The 24,184-nt window shown below is 48.0% G+C and overlaps 1 protein-coding gene across 2 annotated transcripts; it reads left to right on the forward strand.

The window, feature by feature from the left end:
* The first annotated feature begins 2,669 nt into the window (after nt 1–2,669).
* Nucleotides 2,670–23,954, forward strand: tnpo1 (transportin 1). Of its 2 annotated transcripts, XM_067249919.1 has the most exons (25): nt 2,670–2,741; nt 2,988–3,101; nt 4,106–4,181; nt 5,274–5,423; nt 6,555–6,661; nt 11,918–12,051; nt 12,578–12,659; nt 14,045–14,167; nt 14,633–14,751; nt 15,205–15,265; nt 15,683–15,854; nt 16,090–16,242; nt 16,683–16,908; nt 17,438–17,609; nt 18,051–18,137; nt 18,424–18,531; nt 19,172–19,330; nt 19,532–19,619; nt 19,746–19,844; nt 20,007–20,102; nt 21,992–22,067; nt 23,140–23,239; nt 23,377–23,451; nt 23,593–23,732; nt 23,874–23,954. In XM_067249919.1, exons 2-24 carry the CDS (start codon nt 2,997–2,999, stop codon nt 23,698–23,700), a joined length of 2,676 nt encoding a protein of 891 aa, XP_067106020.1. In that variant the 5' UTR covers nt 2,670–2,741; nt 2,988–2,996; the 3' UTR covers nt 23,701–23,732; nt 23,874–23,954. The 2 variants fall into 2 exon arrangements, 1 of the variants encoding a protein (XP_067106020.1); XR_010878211.1 differs by lacking the exons at nt 21,992–22,067; nt 23,593–23,732; nt 23,874–23,954.
* The last annotated feature ends 230 nt before the right edge of the window (nt 23,955–24,184 follow it).

Raw genomic sequence — 24,184 nt, forward strand, 5'->3', positions numbered from 1 at the left:
TTCTCTCCTAAAACTAAGTTGGAAAATACTTAAGGTATAATTGTGGACCAAGAACTTTCCCTCTTCTAAGTGTTCTAAGGCCGGGTGTCAAGAAGCGTGTCCGTGCCGGTAGAACGATTCGCTAGCTACCACTATTTCGATACCTTTCCCTTACCCCTTGACTTCGCCGGCTGTAACGCTCCACTAGGTCTACAACAAACACAAGAAATTCATATCACCTTCATAACAGCTGCATTGTTAATGGTATATATTTTCTGTATATATTCCCTGAAAATTGCTGAGGCATTTAGCTAAGCGACAGGTCTTAAAAGTAACGTATCTGAATGTCCACGGTCAAATCCGTCGTCTGCCCGGTATGCTGCGGATTCACTACTCTCATCATCAGCACCAATCGCAAGTCTCCGCTGCACCTCTCGCGTGCTCCGAATACTGTCCTCTCGGTCCGCATGTGGAAAGCGCTCATTGGTTGGAAAGCCCGGAACTCATATTCCCTTACTGAACTCATTCCGGTGTTTGTAATCAACTGAGAAGGATTGTTCTAGACTCCACAAACAGAAAAATGTAAAGTATCTGTTGTCCAGTCAGAGGCACACAGGCCATGATGGAAGCTGGTAAACCCACATCTCTATGTCTGCAGAAATGCTGGAGATATATAATTGCCTCACTCAAAAAGTGACAGAAGGAATTTAGAACTGATAATTATACATGTTTCACCCTCTGTTTTATTTGGTGTGAGCTTCAATGTTTACATGTTGGATAATTATAGATTTGCACTTTAGACATCTGATTGCATGCATATGCAGATCATATTAGATTATGATCATGAAAAACATTTATGATGCATAGTTAATAAAAGCCAGACATTTTTTGTTAAAAAATTGTGGTTGAAAGTATATTAGACTGCATTCACAGATTGAAAGAATTGTCCCAGGCCTGAGATACTAAAATGTGAGATTATTTGAGATATGTGTTTTTTTTCCACTACATCAGTGTCTTTCTAAGACTTTTTTCAATCAACATAGTGTCATGAGTCTGATACAGACTTCTGCTGGTAACAAGAATGGAAAGAGGTTTGCCACCGCAACTCAGCGATAAGACACGACTGTGTCTCGTACTCTGTGTGTGTGTGTTTGTGCATTTGTGTGTGTTCTAGCTGTCTAACCTATAGCAGACTAGCAGCTGTTTCATATAGAATATGTTTGGAGTCGGGTCAAATGTTGCTGCATGGTACTGATTTTCCAATGAGAAAAAGACACCCAGTTATTTTTCATTCGTATATTTACATTTATTCATTTAGCAGACGCTTTTATCCAAAGCGTCCAAAAACATCGCGGGTAGCCAAAACATGAAGCACATATTGTGAACAACCAAAATAAGTGCCAAAGGGAAGAACCACAAGAGCATGTAGTTAAACAAGTTACAATTAAACAACATGAATCGCTATAAGTGCAAGTGTACCTGTAGAAAAGCAAGCAACAGTAAAAAATATTTCAATAATTTAAATCAGTTACCACTAACCAACAAGAGCAGCAAGGCTCTAAGCAAGAGTCATTGCGATCCTTGAGGAAACTAACATGGGGTCCATGTTAGGACCATGTTAGGATGTTTATGTCATAGTAACATTAATACTATGCATGAGGTACTGTATTGTATTTTGTGTTGAGTAAAATTGTCTGTAAGGAATGTGTGGGGTGTTGTTTTTCCCCATGATGGTAAATGAGTTTGGCATCAGGCTCTGCCAGATGATCACCTTATAAGGTGCTAAAAAAATCCAGTATCAATTTTGGCAAGTAAAAATATATATAAATAATTCCAGAAAATTTTTCTGACAAATTGTACACAGGTTGCCTGATTAGAATATACAAATATTTGTGGTGTACCGTTTTTCACTAATTACAATTGATTTGTGATAATCGAACGCCCCTTAGTGGACATTGTTTGCACTGCTGATATCAGAGTGGATTTTGCAGTATGAGCGTTTCCTTGAGACAATGTTTTGAATTGATTAGATTTTTCTAAATGTTTTATATAAAAATATTTTATTCTTTGTGTTATCTCATTGAGATAGTGTTTTGTTTTAGTTGCAAAATTAAATCAACGTGAATTACCTTTTAACTTGCGGCAAACATTTTACCTAGTACTCGCCAGCAGAGAGCAGTGTTGTTTAACTGTGGCTAGCTTCTTAACACAGCTTGTCCCTAAAATTGTATTTATGATTTATACCTCTGTATTTATACCATTCATAAAATAAGAAATTGAATTACCCTGGGGATTATCTTAATTTATTTTGTGATAGTAAACACATTTATAACAATCTAGCAAATGTTCTAATTTATGAAATTGTAACACCAGATGATTGGAATATATGCTAACAGTGCCACTGTATAAGAATGGTCACACTTAATTAATTTAAATGTTCCTCGCCTTATATGATCCAAAATCGATATGGTCGGCGGCATCCTTTTATCGTACACTGGTAATGTGAAGTGACCTGTCTGGAATGCAGTTCTCAGTCTAAAAAGCAGACGGGCAATAGGACCGTCCAGATCTGGGATAGGATCGTAAATGCGCCATGAATCTGTATGAGTACTAGCTAGCAAAGCAATCATATAGCTAAAGCTAGTTGTTGCGAAAACAGAATGTTCCTGCGCTGACACAGACAAGCCGCCCCATGTCTAAAAATTCTGGACAGTTACAGTATATTGCAGGAAGAAACTATAGGCAACCTATATCGGGTACTGGTATGTGAAATAATAGCGTGTTATTAAAACGTTAAATGGTCGCTATTTGTAGTTTTTTTTTTATCTACATAGCTAGTCTGGCTATATTACCTCTAGCAATGCTAGATAGCTCTACCTTTGTCGGACAATTTGACTGCTGGCTAAGGCGTTAGACAGTGCTAGCTACCAAGCTTGCTAACGTCGTTAGTCAGTACAGTAGCTAGAGCTAGTGACTGACAGTTCATTCTCCGTTTAATCTCTTTGCAGCAAACCAAGATGGAGTGTGAGTGGAAACCAGACGAGCAAGGACTTCAGCAAATCATACAGCTTTTAAAAGAGTCACAGTCGCCTGATACCTCCACTCAAAGATCCGTACAGCAAGTATCCTTTGGCATTGCTCGCAGACGAAAGTGGAAGTCCAGACATCAGTTTGTTAGCTACAATCTGGGTGTGTGTCAGCCACACAACAGCGGCGGGTTACCATGCTACATTGCTAGCGTGTATATACCGACACTGACAGCTGGCTAGTACGCTGGTAATAGACGTATTGGTAGAAATTGATATTGATTATTAATCATTGTTTTGTACTTATTGATAATGCATGTTCTAAAGCGGCAACTAGTACGTCGTTAGCTTGTTGTCTAGGCTATCACCATATAGCAAGCAGATTTTGACAGCTATCCATCTAACGTTGATCTTAGCTATAGCTTCAAATTAACCACACTGTAAAGAGGGTCATCTCATCATCAGGCCTAATGTGTACTGTCAGTGTTGTGCTGTGCCTATTTTCCTGCTAGTAATGGTGTACGATGACACATGAAAGCTATGTCATGATGATGGGGGTTTGTTAGCAGAATTGGGTACCTACCTTGCTATTTGTGTCAAATTAAAATCGGAATGTCCTCTGTAATACTGGGTATTCTGTATCAGAACTCTATTAGACCCTTCACATCTAGTAAGCATATTATCAATAGTGGGGACATGGCCATGTTGGAACAGAGAAGGCATGAGTTGTCTACAACATACTTTACTGGTTAAACCAACAGATAAGTGTACTGGTAATGGAGTCTAAGCCTGTTTGGTGCTCAGTAAAGGCATCACGGAGCAGGGTGGGCACTAGGTAGTTTGTCAACTTGGTCAAAGCCTGGTTAAGGAGATGACTGAAGTGTCCATAGAGATACTAGCTGTTATGGTATGCAGATGTTACTGTCTTCTATCTCGAGTGGCACACAGCTTGTCTGTGTGTTGGGTGGATGGCAGTCATACAGGGAGGATGAAAGAGAGGAGGGCTCTTTGCGATAGTTATATGGCTCAGTAATTAACGTGATAAGCATCAGGTGCTGCCGAGCCTGCACTCCTACGTTCCTCAACCTTCTCGTCCTCAGAGACTGGAACAGCTCAATCAGTTCCCAGACTTCAACAACTACCTGATATTTGTTCTCACGAAGCTGAAGTCAGAAGGTAAGTTCCGTTTCCCCAGCAGTTCGCCCCCCCCCCCCCCCCCCCCCCCACCACCACTAATCATTTTGGCACTAGTGTGCCTCTACAAGTTGGTGTTGCTGATGTGTCGCAGTACCGCCTCTGAGTACAAGCCAGGCGTCCTCGACTAGAGCAACCCACGCTTGATAGCCTGTCACCAACTCGATGGCACAAGAATATGGGTCACTCTAATTTTAACCCTAATGCCGGCCTCCAGTCAACTCCAGACCTGACAGGCTGGACGGTTGATGACCCAATGATTTTGTCCTCTAAGCCATTTAGTTTGAGATGGGCATGTGCTATGTCAACTGTCCACAGAGAGGAATTTAATGATTATTAACGGGAATGATTATTACTCCTATAATGTGAAATCAGGACGTGCTAGATGACTTGGTGTAGTTAAAGCAAGGACATCTAGCTCCTTCATTTGATAAAAGGCTGAAATGACTTCTGCAGCATGCAAAAGCTCTTATTTAATCCCAGTGTAGAAGACAGTCCGAAGCTGTCAGCATCTGAGCGGTAAATGCATTTATTCCTAATTGGCTGTCCTGCTGTTGCTATTCAGAGTTCATCTCACCTACCTTATCTGTCGATGAGCTTGTACTCATGACTTTTTTACAGTCTGCTTGACTATCGGAAAAATGATCCGCAGACCTCATTTTATTTGAAGCTTTCAATTTAGTTTTTCCTTTTTAGTTTTAATTTAGTTTTCCTTTCAGCAAGTGCACAGTAGAGTACAAGTGGCCTTGTGTTTGTGTCACCGTGACCTGGCTGTAGCGACGTTGCTTGGCTGACGCTCTTTGGGACGCCGGCCAGATGCACCGATTTGAATGATATTCAAACCTCTGAAAGCCCACAGAATTCAAATCATTAGGAGATCGCTGCACTGGAAACGCGCCCAGTCTCCTTGTTTTCAATCGGCAAATGTCACGGTCCTTTTTTACCATTCATTTATTATTGCCCCGTTATGCACTGTGTTCGAAGAAATGAGATGTCCTGTGAAATTGTAGAATTCGCTTCATCTCTGGAATACGTCTGCCCCGACCCCCTCCCCCCTTCCCCCCCCCCTTTCAGACGAGCCGACCCGCTCCCTGAGTGGGCTGATCCTGAAGAACAACGTGAAGGCCCACTACCACAGCTTCCCCAATGGCGTGTCCGACTTCATCAAGAGCGAGTGTCTGCAGAACATTGGAGACGCTTCGCCCCTCATCCGGGCCACCGTGGGTGAGTCGGAGGACACCAGAGAGCCAGAGGTCCTGCTTTAGTAATACAGTATACACACCACCATCCCATCACCACCAGTGTTAGGCTTGGCTCTGGATGAGACTGGTTTATGTGTTGGCTATCGTACCTGTCACAGTGTAGCCCGTGTGAAGTTGAAAATAACAAGATGCAGCATATGGTTTCTGCGTACTTTCGGCACGGCTCATCTATATGCTGTTCTCAATACATTGCCGAGTTCATAGAAATGTAGGTAATTTGGGTCTTCTTGTTGGTCGTGCTTGTGGTTGGGCAGCACTGTGTTTAAGGTTCACGTTCTGTTTTGCTCTTTGCAGCAAGTACAGGTACATTTGACAGTTTTGTCCATCCTCAATCCTATGTTGTGGTTTTAAATCCAAATAATACAAAAAATAGGACTCTTTTGGAAGGAATATAAATGAATCCGAATTCTTTGGGAGCAATAAAAACGATATATACGTACAGTATATTAATAATTCATACCGTGTCACAGTGTGCGAGCTGAACAGGTTTGCACGGTGTCCTCATATCCAAGCCCACCGGCACAGCCCAGTGCTGGGGCTCCGTTGCCGTGGTTACCAAACATCTGCGCTGAACACAAATCACCTCACAACAACAGATTTATTTCAGAATGCAGGTTTCCCGGCCGCCTGTTCCTTCTGTTAAGGAAAGCTTCCAAAATGGCGGAAAATCGAAGCTTCTTCTCGATGGCGCTGCCCAGTGCCACTGCCCATACAGACTCCTAGGTGTGACACATTGGTATGGTCTCTGAGCTTCACAGTTTGATGCCATGGGAATGGAAATGGCGTTCCTCTTGAGCATGTTTTATAAAAAAAGAGGGAACAGAGTAAAGGAGAAGGTGGAGGTGAGACGTGCAAAGGCCCCGTCACATCCATCAAATCGACAGTAGAATGTAGTTGAATAGGATCGGGTGGAGCTAGGATGGAGCCAAAAGGGCGCACTGTCTGCAGTCCTTCTTTAACTTCGTTTAGAGCTGTCTGCTGGAGCTCTGAGCACTTCCCCCCCCCCTCTGTCATCCCTCGCTCTCTCTATCTCTCTCTCTCTCCCCTTATCTCTGTCTCTCTTGATCATCCACTCTCTCCGGCGCCGTCTCAGGTATCCTCATCACCACCATCGCCTCCAAGGGGGAGCTGCAGAACTGGCCGGAGCTGCTGCCCAAACTCTGCCTCCTGCTGGACTCGGAGGACTACAACACCTGTGAGGTGAGTGGGGGGGGGCGGCCCTGCTCCCAAGCTCTGGGCAAGACCAGGGAGCACTGTTGCGATCTTGATGTCGTCCAGCTCAGTGGCGGTGGTGTGTTCCGCATCAGGGAAACGGTTTGAAGGGCAGAGGGGAGCCATAATTATAGAGAGTGTGTGTGTGTGTGTGTGTTGGGGGAGGGGGGGGGGGGGGTGAGAAGTAGCATCTGGATGGCATCCTGCTGGTTGGATCAGCAGAAGGCAAAGTCCCTCAGCTGGATTTGAACCTCCAACTAAAACCAGCTTATTCACCATGGAATCCTTTCCCCTTCGTCTCCGTTCCCTTTATCTACAGCCGGGGGAGGGGAAATAAACTGACCCCGTTTCCAGGCTCCCATGTGAACCCCTGAACGGCTTCCTTAAGGAGCGAGCCAGCAGCCCGAGCGTCTCCCCCCCCCCCCGAAGGCTGGATGGATCCTGCTTGGTCTCGACGGTCCTCAGCCTCTGTCCGCCGGTGGCTCTGCTCCCCCGGGCCCCCGGGAGAGCGTGCCTCGCTCGACGCGCCTCGCTTAACGGAGCCTCCCCGGGAAGCAGCGCGCTCCAGCCCAACAAAGGGATCCTTGTCGCCACACAGCGTAGACGCGTCTCGCAGGCTACCACCTCACGTTGGCCGACCACTTCGCGACCTTGAGCCCGCTCTCCCTTGTGACTGCCCCGATGGTACACTCGCCCCCAGTGAGTGAGTGCGTGCGTGTGCCTGCGCGTGCGTGCGTCTGCGCGCGTCTGAGAAAAGAGCGAGGGCGTGTTTGTCCAGGCAGTGATGTATGACTGCGAGCACGTGGTGTCTTTGTCGCATACTTGGGGACATTTGTATTCAAGTCAGGCGTGTTGCAGGTGTGTGTCGAAGAGGGTTGAGCCGTGGCTGTGGAAAACTCCCGGCTTACTCAGTCACCGCATATATATTGCTTACCCTTTTTAACGATTTCATATGTCTCAAGTGAAATCAAGCCGGACACTCCGTTTCCTGTCCTGCTAACATCGAGCTTCGTCATGGGGGAGCGGTCCATTGCAACAGCTCCTAAAATAGCCTGGCTATACCATGATGCCTTGCGGTGGCTCCGTGGAGCCTTGCCAGAGGTAGTAAATATGAAGCCAACGCACTGCACTGGTGCTTCACAAGTGAGCTGATTGAGGGGCCACGCACACACACGCATGCACACACGCATACACACACGCATGCACACACGCATGCACACACGCATGCACACACGCATGCACACACGCATGCACACACGCATGCACACACGCATACACACACGCATGCACACACGCATGCACACACGCATGCACACACGCATGCACACACGCATACACACACGCATGCACACACGCATACACACACGCATGCACACACGCATGCACACACGCATGCACACACGCATACACACACGCATGCACACACGCATACACACACGCATGCACACACGCATACACACACGCATGCACACACGCATACACACACGCATGCACACACGCATACACACACGCATACACACACGCATACACACACGCCACGTTCCGCTCATAAGCCGTGTGCCCTGCACATGCCAGCGACAGCAGGCTTAATGCAGATGTGAGGGTTTGAAGGACATTTACATACTGCGAACACACACACACACACACATACACAGGTCCTCAGACACACTCCCTAAGCACTCCCCTGGAGGGTCCGCCACACGTACAGTACATATGTTATTAGAACTCTGCCTTCTGTATGTCAGTATTCACATTTTTCAATTTGTGTTATTAATTCAATGTTAATGATCATGGATGGCAATCTCCATCATAGCACTTCTACTCTAAAACGGGTCCTGTCTTTTCCTGTCACAAGCAGGACGACGTACCACCCAGTACAGTCGATAACATCTGTAACAGTATGCACTGTTCTCCGCAATCTTTATTAAGTTTCCTGCTGTGCAAAAGTGATTAAACTTCCGTCAGAGCAGGAAGGATGTGCATGGAAGGAAACGTTGGAAATATGTTCTGCATCTTTCCCATAAATAAACTAACCACAAAGCCTCTCTGTGCACAGGAACACAGAGCTCACACAAGTCTAGATTTAGGTCAGCTATTTGCTGCAGAGGAGCTTGTGTGTGTGTGTGTGTATGTTTGTAATGAGGAACATTGATAACGGAGGTTTGCTAACAGGACTATCCACACTGCGTATTTTAGAAAGAAGGGAACTTTAGGGAACTTTTCGCGTAAAGAAGTGGGTCGGGAGATACCGCTGAGTATGTGGAACCTGTAAGCTAAAGTTTGTGTTTGTATCTGTGCATACAAAGATTGTCCTGACTGTATGCTAACGCGCACGCAAACACACGCGCACACCAATCTGCTGTCCACTGCTGAAAGCGTCTAACAATGGGGATGTGAGCTTCAGAGCTGGACCCCAGAGCGTTGGAAGCAGGTGACCTGGGGGGGATGAATCCCACTTTCTTTTGCGTCACGTGGATGGCTGTGTCACGCTCACCTGGGGAACACATGGTGCCAGGATGCATTATGGGAAGTAGGCAAGCCGGCGGAGGCAGTGTGATGCTTTTCGACAATGTTCTGCTGGGAAACCTTAGGCCCTGCCATTCATGTGGATGTTACTTTGACACGTGCCAGCTACCTAAGCGTTGTTGCAGACCATGCACATTCTTGCAGACCATGCACATCCTTTAAAAACGGTGTTCTCTGACGGCAGTGGCATCTTTCAGCGGGATAATGCGCCCTGCCACAAAGCAGAAATGATTCCGGAATGGTTTGAGGAACAGAGTTCAAGGTGTTGACCTAGCCTCCAAATTCCCAGTATCTCTATCCGGGCTTGAAATACACTTTTGTACTTGGTAGCACCGGTGCGCTCAACTTTAAAAAGTTAGGATCACCAGCAGAAGTTTAGGAGCACTCCCCCCGAAAATGTTCATGTGGTCTTTCTCGCACAAATGCTTCCAAGTATATTTTTAGGTTGACACAATTTCGAGAGCGAACCCCGTCTATCCAGTCGAGCATCTGTGGGCTGTGCTGGACAAACAAGTCTGATCCATGGATGCCCCATCTTGCCACTTTCTGGACTTAAAGGATCTTCTTGCCATGACATAAGAATTTCATAGTTCAGGGATGACCTTGGCTTATACTGTCCGCTTGACAGCAAATCAAAATCAAATCAAATTTATATGTGTAGTCCTTTTTACAAGCAGTGTCACCAAGGGCTTTGCATACGCCCATAGAACCCTCAACCAACCAAGACCCTCAAGGAAGACGAGGACAAACTCCCAGCCAAACTCGTTAGAGGAAAAAATGGAATAAACCTTGGGAGGAGCCATTCAGTGAGGGATCCCCTCCCCCAGAGACGGCTAGACGGACGACACTGTAAAACACTGACTTGGATTGGCTGTCACACCAGACTTTGTAGCTCAGTCTAACTCAGGCACTAGCAGCAGTGTTCAGACCTGCTGCTAACACACTATATCCCCACTAACATCTGGGGAGGGAGACTGTCTCCCCCCCTTCCCCAATGCCTTAGGACCCTCCCTATTTTGTAGTCTGGAGGGCTGTGTGTGTCTGTTGGGGGGGAGTGGCGGCGGCGGCGGCTGTTCCTCTTTGCCCCACCCAATCTGCACACTATAAAAAGCATGGAGCAGGTGTGTGTGTCCCACTGAGGCTCCGCAGACCGGCGGCAGACCTCTTTATTTAGGTTTAGCTGGAGAGCAGTTTCGCTGTGGTGATTTACGGGCGGTTCGACGTGTCAGAGGTCAGGTGTCATGTCGCTGAGGAGCTCTTCGCTCCGACGGGATGCTGGAAATGACATCGTCACAGGGTGTCCCTGGAGAGCCATGGCAGAGGAGGAGGGATCCTTATTATTTTCGGGGTTTTTTTGGGGGACATTTTTGTCGTGATTCAATGTCATATTTATTATTATTTTTTGGGGGGCCAGGAAATGTCCCCATTCCTTTTAAAAACAGTGATTTCAAACGTCATCTCAAACCAGACGCGAGGTGCGGGGGAAGCGTGGGACGGACGGGCACGTTTGTTGAAGCGTGGCTCTCCCCCGGCAGGCTGAGCTTACAGTCCTCCAGCATCGCTGTCATTTCCTGCCTTCACCCTTCCAGTGGCCCGGCCCTGGGGAGCCCATCGGTATGCACAGCAGCCAGTCTTCTCCCCCCCCTCACCCTCACTTACAACTCCCGTCTGTCAACAGTGTGTGTCACGCAGCTCGACACACACACACACACACACACAGGTCCTTCAGGCCTTCCGAGCTACCAAGCTACTCCCGCCCCTCCCCTCTGCCCCTTTTCTCTGAGGGGTTTCATGTCTGCTCTAGTTTACCCTTGGTTGTGACCTTGGTTACACTGTTCCTTGTCCTCGACAGCTCTTCTCTGGCTGCAGGTAGAAACCTTTCCACCATGACATCCATGCAGACCAACACAATAGACACACACACACACGGTGTGTCTCGTAGCTTTGATGTCCCTGTCTAGAAACTGTCTGGGGGAGGAAGGAGCTCAGGCCTGCCGTGGCGATGGTTGCCATAGAAACGGCCCTTAGACAGCCTCTGCTGCTGTGCTTTTGGTTACATATGCTTTTCAGACCACTCTGTGTTTGCGTGTGTGTGTGCGCAAATTTCTGTGTGAGAGAAATGGGGGAGATTGACTCCCCCCCCCCCCCCATCCCCCCATCCCCATCACCAAAGGACAGTGTTGGCAGGTACTTAACAAGGTTATGGGACAATTTTGTTATCCATCAGCTATGTGGTCAAACCCTCTTTTTACAGCCACAGAATGAGAAAAATAACAATAATAGCCAATGTGATAAACGTTTTCCTTGAAGAGAGTCATTCATTGTTTTCAAGCATAGGTGCTTTTAATGCTCCCTGCAAAGATTTATGTTTCCATTACATCATCATTTTGGATACAGCTGGGTGTATAGCCAATTTAAACGCTAAAACGTGTTCAGGTGGAGACATGCTCAGGTTTTATGGGGCTCTGTCAATGTTGGCATGAAGTCGGCTTGTCCCTGAGGTTTTATGGGGGAGCGGGGTTAATGTTCGACAAATATTTATTTATGCCCCGATGCACGGAGTATGACACTGAAACATCCTCTAACCAACCTGTCTCTCAATTTCTCTCCCACCCCCCTCTCTCTCTCTCTCTCTCTCTCTGTCTCTCTGTCTCTGTCTCTCTCTATCTCTCACTTGCCTTCTCTGTCTCTCTCTCTGTCTCTCTCCCTCTCTCTCAGGGAGCGTTTGGAGCCCTGCAGAAGATATGCGAGGACTCGGCAGAGATTCTGGACAGCGACATGCTAGACCGGCCCCTCAACGTCATGATCCCCAAATTCCTGCAGTTCTTCAAGCACAGCAGCCCCAAGATCAGGTCTCACAGAACTCACCATCTGAGCCCAGCTGATCTCTCTTATATGATCTCCAGCTCCGCCCGGCCCTCTGTCTCTCCCTCAACCCCTCTGTCCTCCCTCACTCACCCCTCTGCCCTCAATCTCTCACACCTCTTTCTTCTCTCCACCCCCGATCGCACATTCCTCCGTCCCCGATCGCTCACCCCTCTCCTCTCGATCGCCACACGCCTCTCGTCTCTCTAACCCCGATCACTGTTCTCTCCATTCCAGATCGCTCCTCCCTCTATCCCCGATCGCTCGCTCCTCTCTCCCACCCCTCCATCCCCGATCAGTCGTCCATGCATCCCCAATCGCTCACCACTCTAACCTCACTAACAACATGGTCAGGCTCGGATGATCCAAGCTCTGTCTGTCTGTCTGTCTGTGCTGAGGTTGAGGAGGGGAGCGTGGAAGACAGAGGCTGCATTGATGAGGTGGGGGGGGTGGACATGTGATCTAAGTTGGTGCACTGGTTTCAACCCCCCCCCCCCCATGTGTGTTTTCCAGGTCACACGCAATCGCCTGCGTCAACCAGTTCATCATCAGCAGAACCCAGGCTCTCATGCTGCACATCGACCCCTTCATAGAGGCAAGTCTACATCCGACCTCTAGGCCGACCTCTGATTCCAACGGTCCTCCTCTGTACCCTCGAACCAAACCCAGCTCTTACTCTTGATGGATCGTGCTACACTGAATCACACACACACACACACGTACACCGTTCCAAACTCTGAGCAGGAGGAAGACAAATGGTGTGTGTGAAGCCTGGAGAGAACCACATAGCAGGCAGCTGCATCCGTACCCACAGTCCCAGCCAGCCAGCCAGGCAGCCAGGCAGAACAGCACGGTCTGTGTCCCCAGGAGGGTCCATGCAGAGAGCAGTGTGTCAGTAGGTTAGCACTGAGACATCAGCAGTGAGGGCCGGCCCTCTGCACTGTCCACAAATCCAATTCCAGCGACTTGGATAAGAGGCTGTAATCCAGACGAGTGCCTGGTCATGGCGGTCACGGCTGATAAGCTTCTGACCGGGTCAGCTGGTGTAGCGGACGGAGAGCTGGACAGGCCAGACGGGGGAACAATGAGAGATGCCGCAGCTGGGAAAAGATTCCCGGGTCAACACTCTCTCTTTCGCTCTGTCCCTCTCTGACATTCACATGCTTAGTAACTCCACGCAGTTCATGAGGTCCCTCGATGGTTTGCGGGTTATCTGTGGGTTATCTGCCGTTATTTACTCGAGTTCCTTGTGGGGGAAAGTTCAAGATGATTGGCCGCTGGTTAGTTCCGTAGGAGTCCCTGTGTGTGTGTGTGTACCTTTTTTAAATGGCGCACATGGCGTCTACCAAACAACTGACTGTCACACACAGGCACCTCGCGAGGGTCCTTTTCCGTCTTTAGACAGACGGTTCCTCTGATTCTCCATGGAGGCTCTAGAAGAATCCGGAGAGAATTTGGCTTGATAATGAATCAAATCCAACTTTATTGATATAGTCCCATCTAACGTGTGAAGGATAGTTGCTGTGAGTGTACACCTCCTCTCCCTGTCTGTTTATAAGGTTAGTATAGGTTATTTCAGCTCCTGGTTGCACTATCAGCAATACTGCACTATTGTACTTCACTTGTCCTAGGTTAGTATAGGTTTATAAGGTTAGTATAGGTTATTATGTGTATAATGTGTATTTAGAGGTTTAGTGTACTGTATTGAATATTGTATATTATTTGTATATGAGGAGGTTCACTATAGTTTTGCTTCTCATAGATGCAATCTATGTTCTGTGTACTTATATGTTATGTTATGCCAGGTTGCTTTGCGTTGTCTTGCCCTAAGAATTTCAGTGCCCAGTCTGACCCTGTGTTGTCCTGTGCGTCTGACAATAAACTTGAAACAGGTCATTTTCTCACCCTCTTTCTGTCTCTCCGTCTCTCTCTCTCTGTCCGTGTCTCGGTCTCCTTCTGTCTCTGTCTCCCTCCCCGTAGAACCTGTTTGCCTTGGCGACGGACGAGGAGCCGGAGGTGAGGAAGAACGTGTGCAGGGCCCTGGTGATGCTGCTGGAGGTCCGCATGGACCGCCTGCTGCCGCACATGCACAACCTCATCGAGGTGAGGCCCACTGCCTGCCTGGAGAGGAGAGAGGGGACGGGTGGGCGGGCGGGCGGGCGGGTGGGTGGATGAGAAAGAGAGATGGCTGGAGAGAAAGAGGGAGGGGTGGAGGGATACATGGTTGGAGAAAGATGATGGGTGGGAGGGACAGGAAAGGACGGACGGAGGGAGGGACGGAGGGAGGGACGGAGGGAGGGACGGAGGGAGGGAGGGAGGGAGGGAGAGTGTCGGGTAACAGAAGGAAACAATGACTGGGCGCAAGACATGGAGAAAGAGTTCGAGGGCCAGTGTCCAGCGTTTCGCACTGCTGTCACGGTGACACCTGCTGGAAAGACATTGTAGTGCAGTCAGCGACATCCACTTCTTATCCCACCCTTGTGGGTGCGCCTCTGCAATAATTCAACGACGAAAAGAACTACAAATGTAAAAGGAAAAAACTCAATTTCCCATGGTCCTCTGCCCCAGTACATGCTGCTGAGGACCCAGGACCAGGATGAGAATGTGGCCCTGGAGGCCTGCGAGTTCTGGCTCACACTGGCCGAGCAGCCCGTGTGTAAGGACGTGCTGGGTGGACACCTCTCCCAGTGAGTGACACGCACGCACACACACACACACACATCGCTCCGGCAGAGCCTCCCTATGATTTATCACCACCCCTACTAATTCAGATCAGACCCCCCATCCTAAGCTGGACGTCTGCCTACACCAACCCACTCGCCCCCTCCCCCCCCCCCATCCCATGCCCTTGGCCGGGTCTTGATTGAGAACCCTATCTGTAACCCTCGGCTCCAGCATCTGACACCACTGACACATTAATCAAGGAGAACCAGTGTATTTAGGGCCCGAGTGATGGCCTGGAGGCCCTGACCTGTCCTTGCCCCCTGACGGCCTCCTGTCTACTTGTCATGATTTTACTCCTCCCCTGGCTCTCTCCTCTCCCTTCTCCTCTCCTTTCCTCCCCTCCCCTGCGTCTCTTCTCCTCCTATTCCCCCCTCCTCCTCTTCTCATACCCTGCCTCTCTTCCTCCTCTCCCCCAGACTCACTCCGGTGCTCGTCAACGGGATGAAGTACTCTGAGATCGACATCATTCTCCTCAAGGTCAGTCTCTCTGGAACTCTGAAATAACCTGCTGGGGGGGGGGTGACCTGTGATCTATTGGCTACCTCTCAGTCCAATGTGTCTCAATCTGCTGTGTGTGTGTGTGTGTTTCGGTGTGTATCAGTGGTTGTGCCAGCGTATGCTTGTCCGAGACCGATGTGAGTGTGTTCAAAACTAAGCTACATTATGCCTTGCTACATCCCTGTCTCTTGGTGAACTGGTACCTCCTTGGTGTGAGTATGCAGAGTGCTCTGAATATTTAGCAGGCATACATATGGATGTTGTCCTAACTTTCGGTCTGTGTGAGATAGACAGGCTCACAGATGGACCCAGACTGCACTGGAACATAACGAGAAGCCCTAGAGGCAGCTAATTATATCATAGCAAGAGCAATGACGTGTGTGTGTGTGTTGTCAGGGCGATGTGGAAGAGGATGAGGCCATCCCCGACAACGAGCAGGACATCAGGCCGAGGTTCCACCGCTCGCGCACGGTTGCCCAGCAACACGAGGGAGACGGCATCGAGGACGAGGATGACGAGGATGACGACGATCTGGATGACGACGACACCATCTCCGACTGGAACCTGCGTGAGTGTCACCCTCCGGCTGGAGAGAGAGTCCTCGCTCTCTGAGCTGAGCGTTCTTTTCGACATCTTTTATACTTCCTTTGACGTGACGGGACAGGATGTGATGTCACGGGTTGTCCCGTGACGCCTTGGAAAGTCATGTGATGTAATTTCTTTACCTTTGCCTGTCTTTGTACGTATGTGTGTGTGTGTGTGTGTGTGTGTGTGTGTGTGTGTGTCGCGTGTCCCTCCTGCAGGTAAGTGTTCGGCGGCAGCGTTGGACGTGCTGGCGAACGTGTTCCGGGACGACCTGCTCCAACCCATCCTGCCCCTGCTCAAGGAGCTGCTGTTCCACCCAGACTGGGCCGTCAAGGAGTCTGGCATCCTGGTGCTGGGGGCCATCGCTGAGGGTGAGGAGGATGGAGGGAGAGGGGGGGGAGAAAGAGAGAGAGAGAGAGAGAAAGGAGAGACCAGGGGTAGGGGAAAGACAAGAGAGAGAGAAGTCTGTCTCCCTGGTACAGGGGGCCGTTGCTGAGGGTAAAGAGGAAGGAAAGAGAGAGCGAGGGAGGGGAGTGAGGTCATTGAGGGGAGCAATTATAGGAGCAGGGAAGGAGAGGTAGGGATGAAGCCTGGGGGGAGGTGAATATCCAGTCATCCACTCCTACGTGTGTCAAGTCGGCGAGAGTCTGAATCACCTGCTGAATATAAACAGCTCGTTTCACACAGCGCTGCCATTGTAGGAAATGGAAGTCAAGACGTCTAATTCCTCTCCTCTCTCCTGCCCACTTCATCCTAACCGTCTCCTCCCTCCTCTCCTCCTCCCTGTCCCACCATCCTCCATCCTCCTCAGGCTGCATGCAGGGCATGATCCCCTACCTGCCGGAGCTCATCCCCCACCTGGTCCAGTGTCTGTCGGACAAGAAGGCCCTGGTGCGCTCCATCACCTGCTGGACGCTCAGCCGCTACGCCCACTGGGTGGTCAGCCAGCCGCCGGACACCTTCCTGAAGCCCCTGATGACGGAGCTGCTGCAGCGCATCCTGGACGGCAACAAGAGGGTGCAGGAGGCTGCCTGCAGGTAGGGAGGGGTGTGTGTGTGTGTGTGTGTGTGTGTGTGTGTGTGGTCTTGTTTAGGGGACCAAATGTCCTCACAAGTATAGTGAAACGTGAAAAACTTGACCTTGTTGCGCCCTTTTGCTTGGGCCTCATAACCTCAAATGCTTTTTCAAGTGGATTTAGGTGTATATTAGGGGTCGACCGATATGCGTTTTCAGGGCCGATACTGATTATTACAGATCAAGTAGACCGATAACAGATATTTTGAACCGATATATATGTCTAGTGTAAAAATGAAAATGAATGTCAAAATGAAGAATAAAAAGGCCTCTGACAAAGGCTCTCTTTAAATTATTTTAACCACATCTTTAAGTCTGAGAACTGTTAATAATAACAACATGAATATTAAAATCGGCCACGCCGATAATCGTCGACGCCGATAATCGGTCTACCCCTAATGTATATCCGCAAGCCTTCTGATTCTAAAGTTGTCTCCCCCTTTTATCACTCCCCCCCCCCCCCCCCCCCCCCCCACACTGTTCCTCCCGTAGTGCGTTTGCTACTCTGGAGGAGGAGGCGTGCACTGAGCTGGTCCCCTACCTGGCCTACATCCTGGACACGCTGGTCTTCGCCTTCAACAAGTACCAGCACAAGAACCTGCTCATCCTGTACGACGCCATCGGCACCCTGGCCGACTCTGTGGGACACCACCTCAACAAGCCGGTACGCACACACACACACACAGGGTCATACACTTGTGCATTTACATATAATTCATTTAGCAGACACTTGAATCTAAAGCAACGTACAAGTCCAAATGGAAAGTAAGGCAGGAAGTCGAGGATTGAGGAATGGCCAATGCAAAATGACCACATCTCAGCTAACAGCCATGGTGCAACAATAATAATATATGAGCTACAGTGTAACTCACTAATCATAAACTGAGTATACTGCAGCAAAAACAATGTCTTAAGTGCAACATCATTTGTGGGGGCAAGCACCCACACAAATCCATTCATATTTTTACAAACACACACTTGCACAGTCAATCATACGCTCATACACACACATTTTCTCATACCCTCATACAAACACAAACACACACACACACGTGTTTTGGTGTATGTTATATGTCTGACGTGATCTCACCCTGCCGGTGTCCAGGAGTACATTCAGATGCTGATGCCTCCTCTAATCCAGAAGTGGAACCAGCTCAAGGATGAAGATAAAGATCTGTTCCCTCTGCTGGAGGTCAGTAGGCTCCCCAGATGTTCTGCCCTCCAACTGGTCTGAGTCTCGGCTCCTTCTAGAAAACCCTCTTGTGCCTCCCCTCCGTTAGCTTTGCACTCGCAGCTAAACAGCGCGAGCTCAGTCGAATCACGACTTGTTGTTCAGTCGCTCCCTCATATCTTCCACCTCCAGCTGCTCCTGTCGGGCTGACCGTTTGATCCCTACGTCTCCCTCTTCTTCTTTTTTTCCCGTCTCTCCTCGTCCCTTCCCGTTTCTTTCTCCGTTTGTCTCTCTCCCTGTCTCTCAGTGTCTCTCGTCCGTGGCCACGGCACTGCAGAGTGGCTTCCTGCCCTACTGTGAACCCGTCTACCAGCGCTGTGTCAACCTGGTCCAAAAAACCCTGGCCCAGGCCATGGTGAGTCTGCTGGACCCCTACACACACACACACATCCACACACTCCCTCCTAAACTCACGTGCGCACACTCTTACGCACACACGTACACACTCGTATACACTCAGATATACACTCAGATATACAGGTGTACCCACTCACGCAAACCCTTCCCCTCACGTACAAGCTGCAGAGTTTGTGCCAGCTGCTCACCTGTGAGAACCATGTGCGTGAGAATGAGATGGCGTTTGTGCACTGCTTTTGTTGCGACTGTATCCCAGCTTGTAAACAACCCGTTGTTTCTGCCATCCCGGTGCGCGAGTTGGCACCCGACTCGGGCTACTGGCTGAGATGAAAAGGAACGCGCGTTGGCGAAACATTTGGAGGCTATCGACTCTTTGTGGGTTGTCACGCTTCAGGAATGTTGGATCTAATTGTTTCAGATCCTTCCGTTCCCCTCTCCTCCCTCCAGCTCTGTCTCCCTCCCAACTACCTTTTTCCCCTCTCGCTCGCTCTCTCTCTCTCTACTCGTTCTCTCTCTCGCTCTCTCTCTCTTTCTCTCTCTAGCCACCTCTCCTTTCTCTGTACCTGCTCCATGCCTCTCTCATGCCTCTCTTTTTTTTCTTCTCTTGTCGTTCTTTTGTATAATCTTGACCATCAAAGCTCCACCAGTCCCAGCCAGACCAGTACGAGGCCCCTGATAAGGACTTCATGATCGTGGCGCTGGACCTGCTCAGCGGATTGGCTGAGGGCTTGGGGGGCAACATTGAGCAGCTGGTCGCCCGTAGCAACATCCTGACCCTCATGTACCAGTGCATGCAGGTATGCTCCCGAAGTGCCAGACCATCTGACCAGTCGCCCACATGACCTATTTGTTATTTGTGCTCAGCCACTGACGCAGAGATCGATTAGGCGTGTGTTTTCGCATTACCCAATGAAAGCCGCCCGGTCAGCTGATTATGCGTGATTTTTCCCTGAGCTCTCTTCCTGTTTCTTCCCACCTTGCCTCCGTCCTTCTCTCAGGACAAGATGCCGGAGGTTCGCCAAAGTTCCTTTGCACTCCTGGGGGATTTGACCAAAGCTTGCTTCCAGCACGTCAAGCCATGCATCGGTGGGAACTCTTGCCACCTGCCGTTATTCGATAAAACAAAGCCAAAATCGAAACTTTCTGTTCGATATCTAGACGTCAGGCTCTTGTTGTGTGTGTGTGACCACACTCTCCCCTCTCTCTCCTCAGCTGACTTCATGCCTATACTGGGCACTAATCTCAATCCTGAGTTGATATCAGTGTGCAACAATGCAACATGGGCTATCGGAGAGATATCGATACAAATGGGTGAGTTTTTGTCACGTCTTTTTGTCTCCTTCTCTTTCTGTGTCTGTTTTTCTCCTTCCTTCGCTTACTTTTCTGTTTCTCACCACACACACGCACACAACTGACCCGTCCAGATTGATCAATACCCATCCACCCCCTGCCACCCCCCCTCCTCTGTCCCAGGCTCTGAGATGCAGCCGTACGTGGCCATGGTGCTGCACCAGCTGGTGGAGATCATCAACAGACCCAACACACCAAAGACCCTGCTGGAGAACACAGGTACCACACGGTGGCGCTGCTGAGCAGCCAATGAGCCATGCCAGCCAGCCAGCCAGCCAGGCCAGCCAGCCAGCCAGCCAGGCACACAGGAAGGGGCTCTGTCCACACAGGCCCTCGACAGCACATGACCAGGCCTCTATACAGGCCATGCGTGCCAAGCAGTCTTTTCTAGCCTCGGGCGCCTACAGGTTTCGCCGGTTCCACCCAAACTAACACGTCAACTATTCCACCCACTAATTGGTTACTAACTTTGGTAGGCCTGTTTGACCCTCTAAGTATATTTAAGAAATATATATATATATATCGATAATTTGGCGAACCTTGTAGATGTCCAGGCGTGCTATTAACTGATACTGATTGATTCTGCGCTCTGTCGACAGGTTTCGTACAATATTCAGTGTAGAGCACCAGACAATGACCGAGATTAGTTTATTGATATTTTCCTTACTACCATATGATAGAGAAATTGTCACAGCTATTTAGACAACGGAATGCTAACTGAACTTAACTAACAAGAGATAATCCCACTCTAAACATGTTCTGTTGTCTTGAGAGATATGTAAATTGCACTTATTTTAGAGCCCGCTACCATGGTTACGCTCTGCCCCTACCACACACACCTTTTGTCATTGGAAACTGGGCTGTAATGAGCCAAAATGGCCGCTCAATACAAACAAGTCAACCTATCTAGGCTGAGGCAAGGGTGAAGTGTAACCTGCTCAACTAACCAACAGGGACATATACAGAACTTTGTAGATGTGTTCTGTTTGTTTGTCAGTTTATTTATTTGTTGTTTTTTAGTTACTGTTTTTTTAAATGTGAATGCATATCTGCCAATAGATGTTGAATGTTGTTTAGTTAAGGATGGCGGATGTTTGGTGCAGGATATGCATTGGTACCAAAAACCATCAGACAAGTCGAAATGATCCAGCGTTAAACAACAGTAACAGTTCTATCTGCCTTATGTTAGAAAAACTTGGCAGCTCTCAGTTAAACTGATCCACGGAGAGAATCAAGATGTCATGTGATAAATGTTGGTCTCTAAAAAAAGCTTGACAAATTAATAAACTGATTGCCTCATACAGACGGCAGAGATTCATAACCCTAAACCCGCCCCTCCGCGCTCATGGGCCACATATAAGCCTATCCTGCACTGAACTCAATTTCTAATTAGCCTATCATCTGCTTTCTGCATGTGTCATTGGACTGTTCATAAATGCTTGTTTCTTAATGAGAATGTTGCATAGTTCTGTGTCTCTTAAACTTAGGTCCCCTCCTCCTGCCCTGCTGGATACTAGTCTCCTTTCATCTAGTTCACTTGGAGTAATCTGTCATTTCTTCCCAAAAAAAATTATCTATATATTTTCTGTTTCTTCTGAAAAGATAACCTTTTTGTGAGTTTAAGGGAGAAACCTCTGAAAGCCCAATGAAGGCGCTTATATTTATCGAAGTTGTATGAATGCACATTTCAGTTGGAAAGATTGAAAATGTTTTATTGAACCATAAATCGTCCTTTTACCACTTACAGTACTGTAAAAATCCCTTACTAGGTTGCCCATAGCACGTAAATAGAGGTATTTTTCAGATCCGCTAGACTTGCATGCTGTCCATTGCATTGTGGAAGATATTGTGTTGTCAAAGGGTTCTCCCTTAAACGTGTTGTCGTTTTTAGAGTGTCATGTTCTGCATTCCTCCCCCTTTTAGTGAATGGGGAAGTTAGAATCAACACAAGTGAAATCTTCTGTTAATAATCATACACAGATTATGTTGATTTTATGTTTCTGAGTTGTTTGTTTGTTTTTTCTTTATTTTTTCTCCTCCCCCCCTCCCTCATTGCTCATGTCTTGGTTGGCGTTTGGTGGTGTATAACCGTGGTTGCGTTACCTTAGCAATAACAATTGGTCGTCTTGGTTACGTTTGTCCTCAAGAGGTGGCACCCATGCTTCAGCAGTTTGTAAGACCCTGGTGTGTATTATTCAATCTTTTTTATTTCATTCATTTCCTTCTCTTTCCTCGACTGTCTCCCTGTCTGTCTCTCTCTCATCCTCCCCTGTCGCTGTCTTCTCTCTCGCTCCTCCCTGTCTCTCTTTCTGGAAATAAGTCATTTGTTTCTTATGAATCAGTCCTTAACCATTGCCAACCATGTAACTAATACTGTCCTCCTTAGGTCTTCTGTGATTTGTTTTCTTCTCGGTAGCAACTCCATGTATTACACATTGATTTATTTGATTTGCAGTTTTTTATGTCGTTAATTGTCCCTAACAACTAATCAGTGCATGGGATTAGATTATCACATGCCTGCTGGTTTTACATATACAAGAGGAAGGATCAAAAAAGACTTCCTGTCTAGATCATTCCTCCCAAATCGTCCCCCTCCTGTTTCAGTAGTCCTCCAGCTGCATGCGCCTATCCCAGAATGCACTACCTAAATATTCTCCCGTATCAATGAAAAGTAATTGGCATTTATAAAGGTCCTATCAGTCTGGATAGGAAGGTCTTAGTGTACATGCTCCAGACCAAAGCGACTAGACTTTAAGAAGTGCTATTAGAAATATTAGTAAGCTAATTTTAGAATGATTTAATTACTGAATTGTGTTCAGAAGGGCAGCGTTGTACTGGTGCCGTTTGTCTGATGCGTGCATGCTTAGTCCTTAGGACCACGTCTGAGAGAGAGAGGATTTTTAAAGTTAGGTTTACAATTTAAATTGATAGTCTTTTGTTTTAGTATTGAGCTAAGACTGAATTAATGCTAATAATGCTTAAGTTATCAAGACTACACACTAGAGTTATTTTTATGTTTACAGGTACTGTATGTAAAAATAAAAAAAAAAAGTAGCGCAGTTGATAGATAATTTATCATCACTCGTAAAGATTAATGCGTAATTTAAATATATTGTATATATTTTTCAAGGTAGTTTCATTGACTTTACTTATTGGTCAATGGTTCCAAGCAAATGAAATAATGTTGTACTGGATATACACATGTTTCTGTTGCTGAAGTTTTCCTGTGGTTAAATGGGTTCGTTCCTGTTGTCAGGTGCACCTCTCTACGGAATATAAGAGACAACGAGGAGAAAGATTCTGCGTTCCGAGGCATCTGCACCATGATTAGCGTCAACCCTGGAGGAGTGGTGCAGGTGAGTTCGCCCACTAGTGGACAGAACCAGACCTGCTTCACCAGTAAAATGGCTCCTTGACTCTGGTGATAACCTGAAGTAGTGTCGTAGATTCTGCACTCACCAGTGACCCTTCCCCCCACCCCCATTTCTCCTAGGATTTTATATTTTTCTGTGATGCAGTGGCCTCCTGGGTAAATCCAAAAGATGACCTGAGAGACATGTTCTGCAAGGTACACTGTATGCCATTATTTAAGTATAGAATAAGGTTGTTTGTGTGTGAGGGTGAATGGGAGACTGGGCGTGCATCTGTCTGTCTGCGTGCGAGTTTCCTGTCTACCTACGATCTCACAGTAGGAATTGTTGTCTCTCAGATCCTCCATGGATTCAAAAACCAGGTGGGGGAGGAGAACTGGAGGCGGTTCTCTGACCAGTTCCCCCTGCCTCTTAAGGAACGTCTGGCCACCTTCTACGGGGTCTAACTGTGTCCATAGGAATGGGCCTGTTCAAGGGGGTGAGTCTCTCTTTAAAAATGTCAAACAAATAAGTCTAGTGTGGGTTGTCAACTTAGCCGTATGCCAATATGAGGCTGTATAATTGTACCTGTGTGTCACCATTCACTCACAAGTCCTCCCCTCTGTCTCTCTGTTCCCAGGTCAGTCCATACGGGAGACGACAGGAGTCTCTTAAACCCAGGGATAAGTTACCCTTTACTGGGGGGGTAGGGTCTGCCAGCTGGGGGAGGGAGGGGTTGCACACCCCTCCCCATCCTTCTGGACGGGGTGGGAGGGGAGGAGTTAGACCAGGCACTCGACGCCCCCCCCCCTCTGCATAGGCAAGGGGGGAGGGGGGTGACCTTCAGGCCAACTTTATCATTGGAGAAAATTTAGTTTCAGCTATCCAACGCATCTCAATCAGAGACTGAAGAGAAACGGAAAGGCCTCTTCTTTCGTATTTTCACCATTT

Source organism: Osmerus mordax, chromosome 14, assembly GCF_038355195.1.
Source record: "Osmerus mordax isolate fOsmMor3 chromosome 14, fOsmMor3.pri, whole genome shotgun sequence".
Lineage (NCBI taxonomy): Eukaryota > Metazoa > Chordata > Actinopteri > Osmeriformes > Osmeridae > Osmerus > Osmerus mordax.